A 14,323-nucleotide genomic window follows, 5' to 3' on the forward strand; every position below is an offset into this window, starting at 1 on the left:
GAAATTAAATACCCGCGAAGTGGTCTAGAAAGGGTAAAACGCGAAATAAAGTATCCGCGAAAATAAGTTGGTTTACAGTATTAGTAGATCTATTACTACTGTAAACCTCTTTTTGTCAACCGTTGCAACTTGGGTAATTTAAAAACATTATGGGTTGGTGAAATATTCAGCATAATAATATTTATTTATCAGACTTGGCTTTCAGACCATTTTCTATTACTATTAGATTACTATAATTTAATGATTAGCCAAGTAACTAATGTGACTGAGGTTATGTTGTACTTTTAAATAAATAAATTATTGTATCTTTTATTTGGTTCTGAATGATAATGAATACTGGTCCATTAACTAATTAGCAGTCTAAATAACACATTGTATCTCTGTCAATACTTGGTCAGTTAATAATAGTGCTGTCAAGAAAGTCTGTCTAAAAGGCTCCATACTTCTTGAGAAATGTAAGATCGTCTACCTTTTTTATATGATACACAGTCAAGAATTCTTGCATATTATTAACCAACATATTTTCGCAGATACTTCAATTCATTTTACGTTTATCCATTTCTTCTCTACTTCACAGTAATCCATCTTCATGATGTTTCAATTTTTTGATATATTTATAAATAAAAGTTTAACAAATTCACAATTTACATTCACTTATTCTTTTGCTTGCAAAAATAAATAGCTCCCAAATATTAGTTGGTTAACAGTCGGTCTAGCCTTCTGTGAAAGGGCTGTATAGCCAGTCAACTTTTCAGATCCTTTAAAGTGTATTAGCCTTCCGTGAAAGGGCTGTATAGCCAGTCAACTTTTCAGATCCTTTAAAGTGTATTAGCCTTCCGTGAAAGAGCTGTATAGCCAGTCAACTTTTCAGATCCTTTAAAGTGTATTAGCCTTCTGTGAAAGGGCTGTATAGCCAGTCAACTTTTCAGATCCTTTAAAGTGTATTAGCCTTCCGTGAAAGGGCTGTATAGCCAGTCAACTTTTCAGATCCTTTAAAGTGTATTAGCCTTCTGTGAAAGGGCTGTATAGCCAGTCAACTTTTCAGATCCTTTAAAGTGTATTAGCCTTCCGTGAAAGGGCTGTATAGCCAGTCAACTTTTCAGATCCTTTAAAGTGTATTAGCCTTCCGTGAAAGGGCTGTATAGCCAGTCAACTTTTCAGATCCTTTAAAGTGTATTAGCCTTCCGTGAAAGGGCTGTATAGCCAGTCAACTTTTCAGATCCTTTAAAGTGTATTAGCCTTCCGTGAAAGGGCTGTATAGCCAGTCAACTTTTCAGATCCTTTAAAGTGTATTAGCCTTCCGTGAAAGGGCTGTATAGCCAGTCAACTTTTCAGATCCTTTAAAGTGTATTAGCCTTCCGTGAAAGGGCTGTATAGCCAGTCAACTTTTCAGATCCTTTAAAGTGTATTAGCCTTCCGTGAAAGGGCTGTATAGTCAGTCAACTTTTCAGATCCTTTAAAGTGTATTAGCCTTCTGTGAAAGGGCTGTATAGCCAGTCAACTTTTCAGATCCTTTAGTCTGTCTAAACTTCCGTGAAAGGGCTGTATAAAGTGTATTTTTAAAAGTTAATGTCTTACTGTGTATTTCACTTTTCCCTGCTGAGGCCATCTTGGGAACAACTGTCACAGGAAATAAAGGGAATTTTCACAAACTTTAAAGTGTATTTAAGTTAATGTCTTAACCTCAGTGTCATTTTCCCTGCTGGGGCACACTTGGGTACAGGTGGCACGGGAAATAAAGAGAAATTTCACAAATTTCAGTGTCTATAAGTGTTCAGTCTTACCTTCTGTGTTAATTTCCCTGCTGAGCCCATCTTGGGTGCAACTGTTAAGGGAATTGAAAGTAAATTTCATATACTTAAAAATGTCTTTAAGTTTCAGACTTTGCCTGCTGAGGCCATCTTGAGGGAACTTGTCAAGAGAATGGAATTTTCTCATACTTTATAGTCGGCGTTTTGCATTTGCGCCGATCTGCATTTCATTTGCGCCGATTTTTTTTTTCATTTGTGTCGATTTTTTTTACAGGTAAATAACAGGTAAATTACAGGTGAAATGATATAAGAAGATGTGGTATGAGTGCCAATGAGACAACTCTCCATCCAAGTAATGTTATTTTCATTTATCATTAAAGAACTCTTCCGTTAGCCAGTTGTGCATATGTTATGAATTGTCAATCATAACATGTATATAACTTGTCTGCTTAAAATCAAGAAATAAAAACCTAAGATAAAAGAACTTTGTTTATACTAAAATGACGAATTAAAAATATATGTACCGCATTCAAATCCATAAAAACGGAATACATTCAAATCATAAATCTGTTCTTGCCGAGTATGTATAGGCAACACATCTAATAAATTCCTTTCTTATGATTTCGTCTCTTCTATATTTGGCGTAATTGTCGATAACGAAGGACATCTTTTCTTTGTCTGGCATACGTACTGGTGGGGGCATTTCTAGAGTTCGCATTTTCTCGCAAGGAAGCTATTAAACCAAGAGTTCCAAATGGTGAAGTTGAAATCATCGCTTCATTAATTTTATGGACGCCATCACGAATTGGTTGACCGTTATGGAATGTGTACTTGAACGTTGTCTAAGAATATATGACATTTGTCATCAGAAGGAGTGTCAGACAATGTCAAAAGTGAAGCAGTTATCGATTTCATTTAGGGAAAGGAATGGTAACCCGAAACATTGGGATAGCCATTTACCAATTGCAATGTCACTTGATTTGTCTTTATACTCTGTGATTAGTCAATGTAAAAGTATGAATTTACCTGTAACTTACCTGTAAATCCAATTAGGAAAAAATATAAAATCGGCGCAAATGAAAAATAAAATCGGCGCAAATGAAAGAATGAAAATTTTCAAAATCGGCGCAAATGTCATACGCCCTTTATAGTGTCTATAAGTGTTCAGTCTTATCTTCTGTGTCACTTTCCCTGCTGGGGTCCTCTTAATGACAACTGTCAAAGGAAAGGAAGAAATTTTCAAAACCTTTAAACTATTAGTGTTTAGTCTTACCTTCTGTGTCCCTGTCATGACCCTCTACTTGTTGGTGTAATCTGTCTAGGGACTGTAGGGATCCATATTGTTTACTGGACAGAAGTGAAGGATCGTAGCCACTATCACTCTCATTATCAGCTGAAACAATCAAAATGAGAGTTAAATGATTAAAAAAAAAAATTAAAAATCAGGGTTTCAAGTTCAGGTTTATTCTTTTCAAATAAAAAAACTATTTAATCATCGAACACATAATTATATATGAAAAACTTTTTTCATACTTCAAACAGTTTTTTTTATTTCCTATAGAGAGAGATAGCTTAGAGACTATTTTTTTGTAAGCATTTTGTCTCGACTTTTAGAATATTTAAATAACAAAACAATTTGAGTTACTCCCCTTTAACCTTAGTTTGAATAGTGGAGAAAAAAAACACCTTTAAATCCATATAATCATCCCTCTACCAGACTATAAAGAACAAAACTTCTTGCAATGTGAAACCTAATACCTAGAATGTATGATTGGTCTAACCTTGACAAATTTGCTTTTATCACAAAAATGTGTATTATTTAAGGAATGACTGTAATATTTTTTCTGTCTATGAAGAAATAACATAAAAAATTTGGTGCACACTGAATAACGCGCGTAGCGGGTTATCAACAGTGTGCACCACATTTTTTATGTTATTTCCAATAGACAGAAAAAATATTACAGTCATTTTTTTATAATTTAATTCTAAATTCCATTTTAAACGGTAGAAAACGATGAAAAAACATTGATGATGTCACGGTCACATGACTAAATTATGTCTATGGGCTCATAACAAAATAACATCAGCCAATCAGAAGATGTGTTACATCCAAAATTAAATTATAAATTGTTATTTACTAAAAAGCTGTAAAACCTGTAGAATTTAAAGTATTTACACCATTGGAGTGTGAAGCAAAATGTACCCATCAAAAGAGATATAAAAAATCTACATTAGAAATATATATGTAAATTTATTTGAAGTAAATTATTAAATTCAAAATTTTCTCCTTTTGATAAAAAAAAAACCAACCAACTTGAATAACATTTGTAGAACATATTTTAACAACAGTAAAATCTACCAACTTAACTTATTTTATTTTGACCTGTGAGAAAAACTGGACACATGTCCAAACTGAAAACTGGAACATGGACATACAGAGAACATTCAACAATAACCTATGTTAAAAAAAATCTGCTAAACAAAACTTTAGTTCTGAATTTGAAAGTATTTGCTTTGGACAGGTTTCACTGTAAACTAACATTTCCCATGATGTTAATCTGCTTCAACGACATCTATTAACATCATCAAAAACAACATTACAGTGTTGTGATCAGCATACAAATCATAATACATAAGTCACACTTAGTCCATAAGTGGTGGTGAGTGGTGATTTGTAAATATTATTGCAATTTTTTAGCTTGCATGTGGTTTTTGAAATTGCTCCAATCACATCAAACTTTTGTAATAATAAATGTATAATGATTGCAGAACAGAACAGGTTCCAAGAATTAAAAATGTGTCCGAAAATAATAAACCAGCATAACAATTTATTTTTCATCAAGCCCGATGAACAGTTCATCAAAATTATATGTTCACCTCCCAACAAACTCATGAACACTTCACCAAAACTGTGCTTTTACCAAGCAACAAACTCATGAACACTTAACCAAAACTGTGCTTTTACCAGGCAACAAATCCCATGAACACTTCACCAACACTTGTGATTTAACAAGCAACAAAACTTGTGCACACTTCACCAAAATTTGAGTGTTCACTAAGCAACAAACTCACGCTGATGAACACTTTACTAAACTCTTAACAGGCATTGAATTACCTTGACTAACCATGAGGGTATCACACAGTGGGTCCCTTATCAAAACTGTGTGTTCACCAAGCAACCAACTCATGAACATGCTTACACACATATTTGCAATGTTTGATGTGTGTTCAATCAAAAGCAAAGTGTTTGGTGACAATGCATGATGTGTAAAGCAGTGTTTCTGGATGACAATCAGAAAACTCTTGGAAAAAATATACATGACCTGTGTTCCTAAATGATAAATGAAATAATCTTTGTAGAAACTATACAAGAGCTGATACAAAAATGAATGATAAATGGCTAAATGTCCAGTGGCAAACATTTTATGCAAATTGAGGCAGGACAAGTATGATGGAATGATCTTGGACAATGCACAGTAAATCATCATATAGATATAATAATAAATTTTCTTTCAAGTTCAGGATATTGTGACAAAATCAAACAGACAAACGGAAATCACATTTCGGTAAAGATAATGAAATGAAAGCAACAGAAAGCTTAATGACTTTGAGTAATCAATTTGATCCTAGTGATAAGAAATGACTAAAGGTAAGGATTAATAGAAAGACTAATTTGATGAGAACTTCAAACAAACAGACTTATATTGATCTACTCACAGACTATTGTAGTTTTCTGCAACTTTATACATATATATATCTATTGTTAGTTGGACAGGTTTTTTGGGTTGTTTTTTTTTTAATTTAAGCCAGAATATTGAACTATGATGAAAAAAAACCTCATGAAAAAAACCATAAACTAACTAGAGGCTCTAAAGAGCCTGTGTCGCTCACCTTGGTCTATGTATATTAAGCAAATGACACAGAAGGATAGATCTTCACCTAATGAAGAATTTAATTCACAGCAGATTTGCTCTAAATGCTTTGGTTTCAGAGATATGAGCCAAAAACTGCACTTTACCCTATGTACTATTTTTAGCCATGTCGGCCATCTTGGTTCACGGGCAGGGTCATCAGACACATTTTTTAAACTAGATACCCTAATGATGATTGTGGACAAGTTTGGTTAAATTTGTCCTAGTAGTTTCAGAGGAGTAATTTTTGTAAAAGAAAATTGTTAAAAATTGACTATGAAGGGCAATTACTCCTTGAGGGGTCAACTGACCATATTGGTCATGTTGACTTATTTGTAGATCTTACTTTGCTGAGCATTATTGCTGTGTACAGTTTATCTCTATCTATAATAATATTCAAGATAATAACCAAAAACTGCAAAATTTCCTTAAAATTACCAATTTAGGGGCAGCAACCCAACAACGGGTTCTCCGATTCATCTGAAAATTTCAGGGCAGATAGATCTTGACCTAATAATTAACAATTTTAGCCCAAATCAGATTTGCCCAAAGTGCTTTAATTTTTGAGATATAAGCTAAAAACTGCATATTTACCCCTATGTTCTATTTTTAGCCATAGTGGCCATCTTGGTTGGTTGGCTGGGTCACCGGACATAGTTTTTAAACTAGATACCCCAATAATGATAGTGGCCAAGTTTGGTTTAATTTGGCCCAGTAGTTTCAAAGGAGAAGGTTTATGTAAAAGTTAACGACGACGGACGCCAGACGACGGACGACAACAGACGACGGACGCCAAGTGTCGAGAAAAGCTCACTTGTCCCTTCGAGCCAGGTGAGCTAAAAATGAATAAGAACAAATACTAGGAAATAATAAAAACACATACAGAGTATGAAGAAAACACATACTGAGAAGTAAAACACATATTTGGAATGCAGAAAAACACACGATATAGGATAAACAAATACAGAAAAAGCAAAAAAACACATGCGTTAGGATAAGACAAATACTGAGAAAAATAGAAAAACACACGAGGTAAGATTAAACATATACAGAGAATACAGAAAAATACATAAGGTAGGATAAAACAAATACTTAGAAAGCAGAAAAACACATGGGTAGGATAAAACACACACTGGGATTAATACAGAAATACACATGAGGTAGGATAAAACACACACTGGGAATACAGAAATACACATGAGGTAGGATAAAACACACACTTGGAATACAGAAATACACATGAGGTAGGATAAAACACATATGGAGACAAAACATACCAAATATGGCTAGAAAAAACACATACTGAGAATGAGAAAAACTTGTACTGTGTATGGCATGGAGAAATAATATTAAGACGATTCAATACAGTGCTGGCTGGAGATTTTATACATAACATCCTTAGAATAAAAAGAAAAGAGAATTACTTTTTTTTTATATAATTTTAAAAGATATGAAAAAGAAATACAGCATAGTATTATTATAAATGATATGAAATAGATGTTATTATGTAACATGATATGGATATGTGAAAAGGATGATTACGTAATGCAGTAAGAAGTTATATGATATGATGGCTTCCTATTCTTCAGATTTTATACGACCAATTTATATTCCTATATGAGAATCAAGGCCTTGATAATGATGTGTCAACACTGGTTATTTTTGTTTAACTTTCACCTGTGAGCAAACCTTACCAAGCAAATTCTCTGTACCTAAAATTGTAATAAAGCATGAAAACTCAGGTACCAGAAAATATCAAATACAAGTACCATCAAATATGCAGTGCCAGATTACAATTTATTGGCTTCATGTATCTTTCAAGTCAGTGGCCAAAACAGGTACTTTCACTTAAAAAAAATGTCCTCTCTAAGTCAGTTGTTGCAAACTTGTGTCCTTTTACTTGGAGATTTTAAGTGTGATTCTCAGAGTCAAATATTCAAAGTGTACTCTAAGGAGGTACTTAGGTGAGGTTTTGGAATTTGTGTCAAATGTTTGGACTCCTTGGTGTTTTCAATATGATACAAGGTAAAATGATTTGCCACATAACACCTATTTATCTTTTTATAAGACTTATAGCTCATAAAAGGTCATTTCACAAAATTTAAGCAGATTCTTGATTTTCTTTCTTTTAATTTTAGAACCAAATGATATCAATGCAAATATAAGGTAAAAGTCTGAGTCAGCCTTTTCCCGCCATATTTTATAAATCAAATATCTTGAAGAGGAGCTCCATGACCTATCAATATTGTTGGCTTATTTTGTGGATTTAGGAAAGTATATTTATTCAGTTATTATTTTTTTTTCTTTCTGTCTCTAATTGATAATTACAACAATTAATACAAAAATTAAACAACACTGGAAGGGGGGGGGGGGGGGCTATAGATAACAGTCAGGCTGTTTTTGAAAGACTGGACTAGAACCCGAACTGTTCCAGGAACAAGTTTAAAAACAGATATATCTTTCCATTCAAATGGGAAAGACTTCTTTTGAAACACCTCTATTGACAGAATCATATACATATATATATTTCAATTAAAAGTAGATTTTAAATCCCTACAGTTTAAAACAATACTTGAGACAGTCCCAATATTCAGTCTGAAATGATTGCAACTATTACTCTTAGAATGTATGATTTTAATGATTTGTATATTATATCTATTTACTACATGCAATCTGTAACTGTTTTATATCTTTTAATCATGGTACACGTACATTGAACTATTATGTCTATACAATTGTGTTTATAGGTTGTATGTTTGCTTTTTTCTCATATTATTATTATTACATTTTTTTATATTTTTTTTACTTGTATTGTAAACATGTATATGAGGGCCTCAGGGCCTCAGGGATGATTAGTAATTGTAACTAACTGTGTTTACCCTCTTTAAATAAAGAATTTATTATTATTATTATTATCATATTAATATTATAGGATTAAATATTCTGTGTTTCCTTAATTTGATTCACCCAAGAATTACAGGATTATACCTTTATATAATGTACTTTCACCTATGACATACTATGATTCAACAGTATATCTAATCCCAAACGCAATTACTTTGATAGTTAGAGGCTGAACCTTTAATAAATCTGATAGTAAACTCAATTATTCCTGTATTGTCTGATTTGTCAAACGAAAACATCCTCATCAGTCTGAACGAGACCTTGGACATTGTTGTTTATTGATTTTACCGGAGTTTGTCAGGAAACAACATTACGAATTGTTTTATGCTAAAATCAAGTCAAGTACAGGATGATAACAGTAGAAATAAGAATTAATCTAAAATAATACTTTTATAAACTATGAGTCGTGGATACAAAAATAAATCTGTAATTACGTATTCTTATAAAGTATGAATGCTGGGGAACAAGAATTAATCTGGAATAATAATATCCTTATAGTCAGTTTAAATAGAAAAAGTTTCCGCAGAAACCTCGTGACCACTTCTTATTTACTTCTGTCTGTGCAAGTTGCATTACATAATATAAAATGCTTCTTCTAAAGTTTCATAAAATCTAAAAAAAAATATGACCCTTGCTTTTTTTCACAATAAACAAACCATGAAATGAAGGCAAAGGTTGTATTTTGCAATAGATACATACTGTGGTATCGTCTAGCGGAGTCTTTCCTCTTCTGTTTGTACAAAGTTCTAACAACTTTAGCACTGCCAAATCTTTTGAACTTCTTACTGACATTATCATAAAACCATTCACAGGACTTCATCTTCAACTCCCTGTAAATATAAACTTACATCATAAAGGTCATATGTGTCTTGCCTTTTGAACTATCAATAAAAAATTTAAACAAAACACATAAAAACAAGAGTGCACACACAGAAATGTCTCGCCTTCTTTACTAATCATTGATTTTATGTTGATACTCCTAAATCTAAAGCTTTATTACGACTAGTACTGTCACATAGACTTAACATAAATCATGAAAATGAGGTCAAGGTCAGTTGAACCATATGCCAGGCAGACATGTACAGCTAACAATGCTTCCATACAACAAATATAGTTGACCTATTGCTTATAGTTTAAGAAAATAGACCAAAACACAAAAACTTAACACTGAGCAATGAACCTTGAAAACCAGGTCAAGGTCAAATAAAACCTGCACGACTGACATATAGATCATAAAATATTTCCATACACAAAATATAGTTGACCTATGACATATAGTATTAGATAAAAAGACCAAAACTCAAAAACTTAACTTTGACCACTGAACCATGAAAATGAGGTCAAGGTCAGATGACATCTGCCCGCTAGACATGTACACCTTACAATCATTCCATACAACAAATATAGTAAACCTATTGCATAAAGTATGAGAAAAACAGACCAAAACACAAAAACTTAACTATAACAACTGAACCATGAAAATGAGGTCAAGGTCAGATGACATCTGCCCGCTAGACATGTACATCTTACAATCATTCTATACAACAAATATAGTAGACCTATTGCATAAAGTATGAGAGAAACAGACCAAAACACAAAAACTTAACTATAACCACTGAACCATGAAAATGAGGTCAAGGTCAGATGACACCTACCAGTTGGACATGTACACCTTACAGTCCTTCCGTACACCGAATATACTAGACCTATTGCTTATAGTATCTGAGATATGGACTTGACCCCCAAAACTGAACCTTGATCACTGATCCATGAAATGAGGCTGAGGTCAAGTGAAAACTGTCTGACGGGCATGAGGACCTTGCAAGGTACGCACATACTAAATATAGTTATCCTATTACTTACAGTAAGAGAGAATTTAACATTGCAAAAAATCTGAACTTTTTTTTCAAGTGGTCACTAAACCATGAAAATGAGGTCAAGGACAATGGACATGTGACTGACGGAAACTTCGTAACATGAGGCATCTATATATATAAAATATGAAGTATCCAGGTCTTCCACCTTCTAAAATATATAGCTTTTAAGAAGTAAGCTAACACCGCCGCCGCCGCCGGATCACTATCCCTATGTCGAGCTTTCTGCAACAAAAGTTGCAGGCTCGACAAAAATGATAGTATACATGCTAGAGGGTAGGCACCTTCAAACATGTTTAACCCAGTCACATTCTCATGTGCCTGTCCCAAGTAAGGAGTCTGCTGTTGGTTCATATCATTCATATTCGTTTTTATATAAGTTAGGCTGTTAGTTTTCTCAATGTATTGTTTCATATTTTTCATGTCAGAATTATGTGTTATTTACATTTTTTTTTCTGTCACAGACTGACCTTGAGTGATATGTAACATACATGTAAATATGATTAAATTGACTCATTATATGCTTCTTTAAACATGTTGTTTATCACACAATGTGTTTAGTCTTGATGTAGACATGATAGAAGTATGCATAGAATAAAGTTTACATCATTTTTATTAAAAATAAAATATTTCAAACAAATAATATAGCATGTAACAGGTGTAACTGTCATTTCTCGTTAACCTACCTGAAAATCAATACTTTCAAACCATTTTATGACATTCAAACTAATGGCAATACCTCAAATTAATATCTAATTTCATCCTGGGCAATTTTAATGTTCTCATATAAAAATCGTATTACCACAATTGATTTTAGCAATAACTTCATTGTTTTGGGAGAAGATTTCAGACTAATGGCATAGATTTCTATTCAAGATAAAAATCATGTCTTAATTAGGAAATGGTGTGGTAAAATTATTTTAAAAAGTTTGTCAGTAAAAAGACCAATCATCATTTGACTTGTTTCAATTTTGTCATATCAGGGCCTTCAATAGCTTGCTATACATTATGTGTTTTGCTCATTGTTGAAGTCCATACAATGACCTAAAGTTTCTTACATTGACATCATTTAGACTCTGGTAGATAGTTGTCTCATTGTTCAGAGGGGCTGGCTACTTCAATACTTAATTGATAGGGGGTGCTGCTGGGGTTCTGTTAACCCACCTTTTTCACATAATTTAGATTTTAAAAATGTATACCTTTTCATATATTGAGTAGGTAAAAATATAATTTTCTGTAATGAAAGAATACCAAAGTGCCATAAGAGAAAAATTGGTTGCTAAAAACAGTCGGGAAACACCAAGAAAGATGAAATTATGGTACTACTTAATCGACCTAATCATATATTTCTGATAGTTTTCCCTGCCTATATTCCCATATTTTCATGCTTGAAAAGGTGACCTTTTCCAGGGGCATGTCCTATCACCACATATACCTCCCCCCCTCCTTACTAAGTCTCATTGTCAATCAAATATAAAAAAGAAGATATGGTATGATTGCAAATGAGACAACTATCCACAAAAGACCAAAGTGACACAGACATTAACAACTAAAGGTCACTGTACGGCCTTCAACAATGAGCAAAGCCCATACCGCATAGTCAGCTATAAAAGGCCCCGATAAGACAATGTAAAACAATTCAACGAGAAAACTAATGGCCTTATTTATGTAAAAAAATGAACGAAAAACAAAAATGTAACACATAAACAAACGACAACCACTGAATTACAGGCTCCTGACTTGGGACAGGCACATACATAAATAATGTGGCGGGTTAAACTTTATTTTTATGCAATATTGTAGGATCAGATTTTTGAAATAGCCTTGCTTTTTCAGGCTGAGGTATCTCCTGATCACACTGAATTTGAAAGTGAGTGAACAAGACATATATGAAGGATCACACTGCAGTAACAAAGTGATATTACTCAATAAAAACATTGAACCAAATGGAAAATCTCGCCTAGCACAGATATGACATATATAGCCTTGTTGTCTCTGACATAGAGGCAGAATGATTCATATGAAAGATCACTGCAATACAAAAGGGACATAACTAAAAGCACAGCACCAAATCTAAGAAAACTCACCTGGCCTCGGCACATGTATGACATATGTAACCCTTGTTCTCTCTGTCATAGAGGCAGCAAGATTTACAGATGTAAAGATTACACAGTTGACATGTCTGCTTTCTGTTGAATATTATTCCAAAGGACCGACAACATCGAATACAAACATTCTCATTCAGTTTAGTTTTCTTTGATAATACAGTAGCTTTCTGATTCTCCTCCTCAATATCTTCTTGGATCTTACTACAAAATAAGAAGAGAGACATGTAAACATAAAATGATTCTCTTCTTCAATATCTTCCTGGCCCTACTGCAAAATAATAAAGGAGACATGTAAACATAAAATGATTCTCTTCTTCAATATCTTCCTGGCCCTACTGCAAAATAATAAAGAAGACATGTAAACATAAAATGATTCTCTTCTTCAATATCTTCCTGGCCCTACTGCAAAATAATAAAGAAGACATGTAAACATAACATGATTTCAATAAAAAAAAAATTAAAATACAATGATTCTCATCCTCAATATCTTCCTGGATCTTACTACAAACTAAAGGCTCAAAAGAGCCTGTATCGCTCACCTGACTCTAACTTCCAAGGGTTTTTGAAATCATATGAAAAAAGATAAAATTTGGCTACAAAGTAACAACGCTTGGCCAGCACCTCAATAGGAAAGGAACATTCATGCTATGTTTAGTTTCATTCCAATCGGTGGTTCTCTAGAAGAAGTCTTTTGTATGCATTTCCCATAGGATCCAATGTTAAACTAAGTCCCTCCACTGGTGGCCATCTTGGATGTTGGATCGGTGAGAAAGTAACAATACTTGGTCAGCACCTCATAAGTAGCATTCATGCTATGTTTGAATTCATTCCATTCAGTGGTTCTCTCTAAGAAGTCATTTGTATGCATTTCCAATAGTGTCCATTTTTAAACTAAGTTTTCCACTGGCAGCCATCTTTGATTATGGATCAGCTACAAAGTAACAACACTTGGTCAGCACCTCAAAAGGAACATTCATGCTATGTTTGAATTCATTCCATTCAGTGGTTCTCTAAAAGAAGTCATTTGTATGCATTTCTCATAGAGGTCATATGTTAAACTAAGTTCTCCGCTGGCGGCCATCTTTGATTATGGATTGGCTACAAAGTAACAACACTTGGTCAGCACCTCAAAAGGAACATTCATGCCATGTTTGGTTTCATTCCATTTAGTGGCTCTCCAAGAGAAGTCATTTGTATGCATTTCCAATAGGGTCCTATGTTTAAACTAAGTCCCTTGCTGGAGGCCATCTTGGATGACGGATCAGCTACAAAGTAACAACACTTGGTCAGCACCTCATAAGGAACATTCATGCCATGTTTGGTTTCATTCCATTCAGTGGTTCACTAAAAGAAGTCATTTGCATGCATTTCCAATAGGGTCCTATGTTAAACTATATTCCCCGCTGGTGGCCATCTTGGATGATGGATCGGCTACAAAGTAACAACACTTGTTCAGCACCCCATAAGGAACATTCATGCTATGTTTGGTTTCTTTCCATGCAGTGGTTCTCTAAAAGAAGTCATTTGTATGCATTTCTCATAGAGGTCATATGTTAAACTAAGTTCTCCGCTGGCGGCCATCTTTGATTATGGATTGGCTACAAAGTAACAACACTTGGTCAGCACCTCAAAAGGAACATTCATGCCATGTTTGGTTTCATTCCATTTAGTGGCTCTCCAAGAGAAGTCATTTGTATGCATTTCCAATAGGGTCCTATGTTTAAACTAAGTCCCTTGCTGGAGGCCATCTTGGATGATGGATCAGCTACAAAGTA

The 14,323-nt window shown here is 33.7% G+C and overlaps 1 protein-coding gene across 11 annotated transcripts in view; it reads right to left on the bottom strand.

Moving 5' to 3' along the window:
• Nucleotides 1-14,323, bottom strand: part of LOC139503873 (uro-adherence factor A-like) — a 126,471-nt gene that overhangs the window by 58,649 nt on the left and 53,499 nt on the right. For all 11 annotated transcript variants that reach the window (XM_071293838.1, XM_071293833.1, XM_071293834.1 and 8 more), the window contains 3 exons: nucleotides 12,528-12,749; nucleotides 9,266-9,396; nucleotides 3,025-3,144 (listed from right to left, as the gene is read on the bottom strand). In XM_071293838.1, the coding sequence (XP_071149939.1) occupies nucleotides 3,025-3,144; nucleotides 9,266-9,396; nucleotides 12,528-12,749 (473 nt within the window). The remainder of the gene's footprint in view (nucleotides 1-3,024; nucleotides 3,145-9,265; nucleotides 9,397-12,527; nucleotides 12,750-14,323) is intronic.

The sequence above is a fragment of the Mytilus edulis genome, chromosome 14 (assembly GCF_963676685.1).
Source record: "Mytilus edulis chromosome 14, xbMytEdul2.2, whole genome shotgun sequence".
Classification (NCBI taxonomy): Eukaryota; Metazoa; Mollusca; class Bivalvia; order Mytilida; family Mytilidae; genus Mytilus; species Mytilus edulis.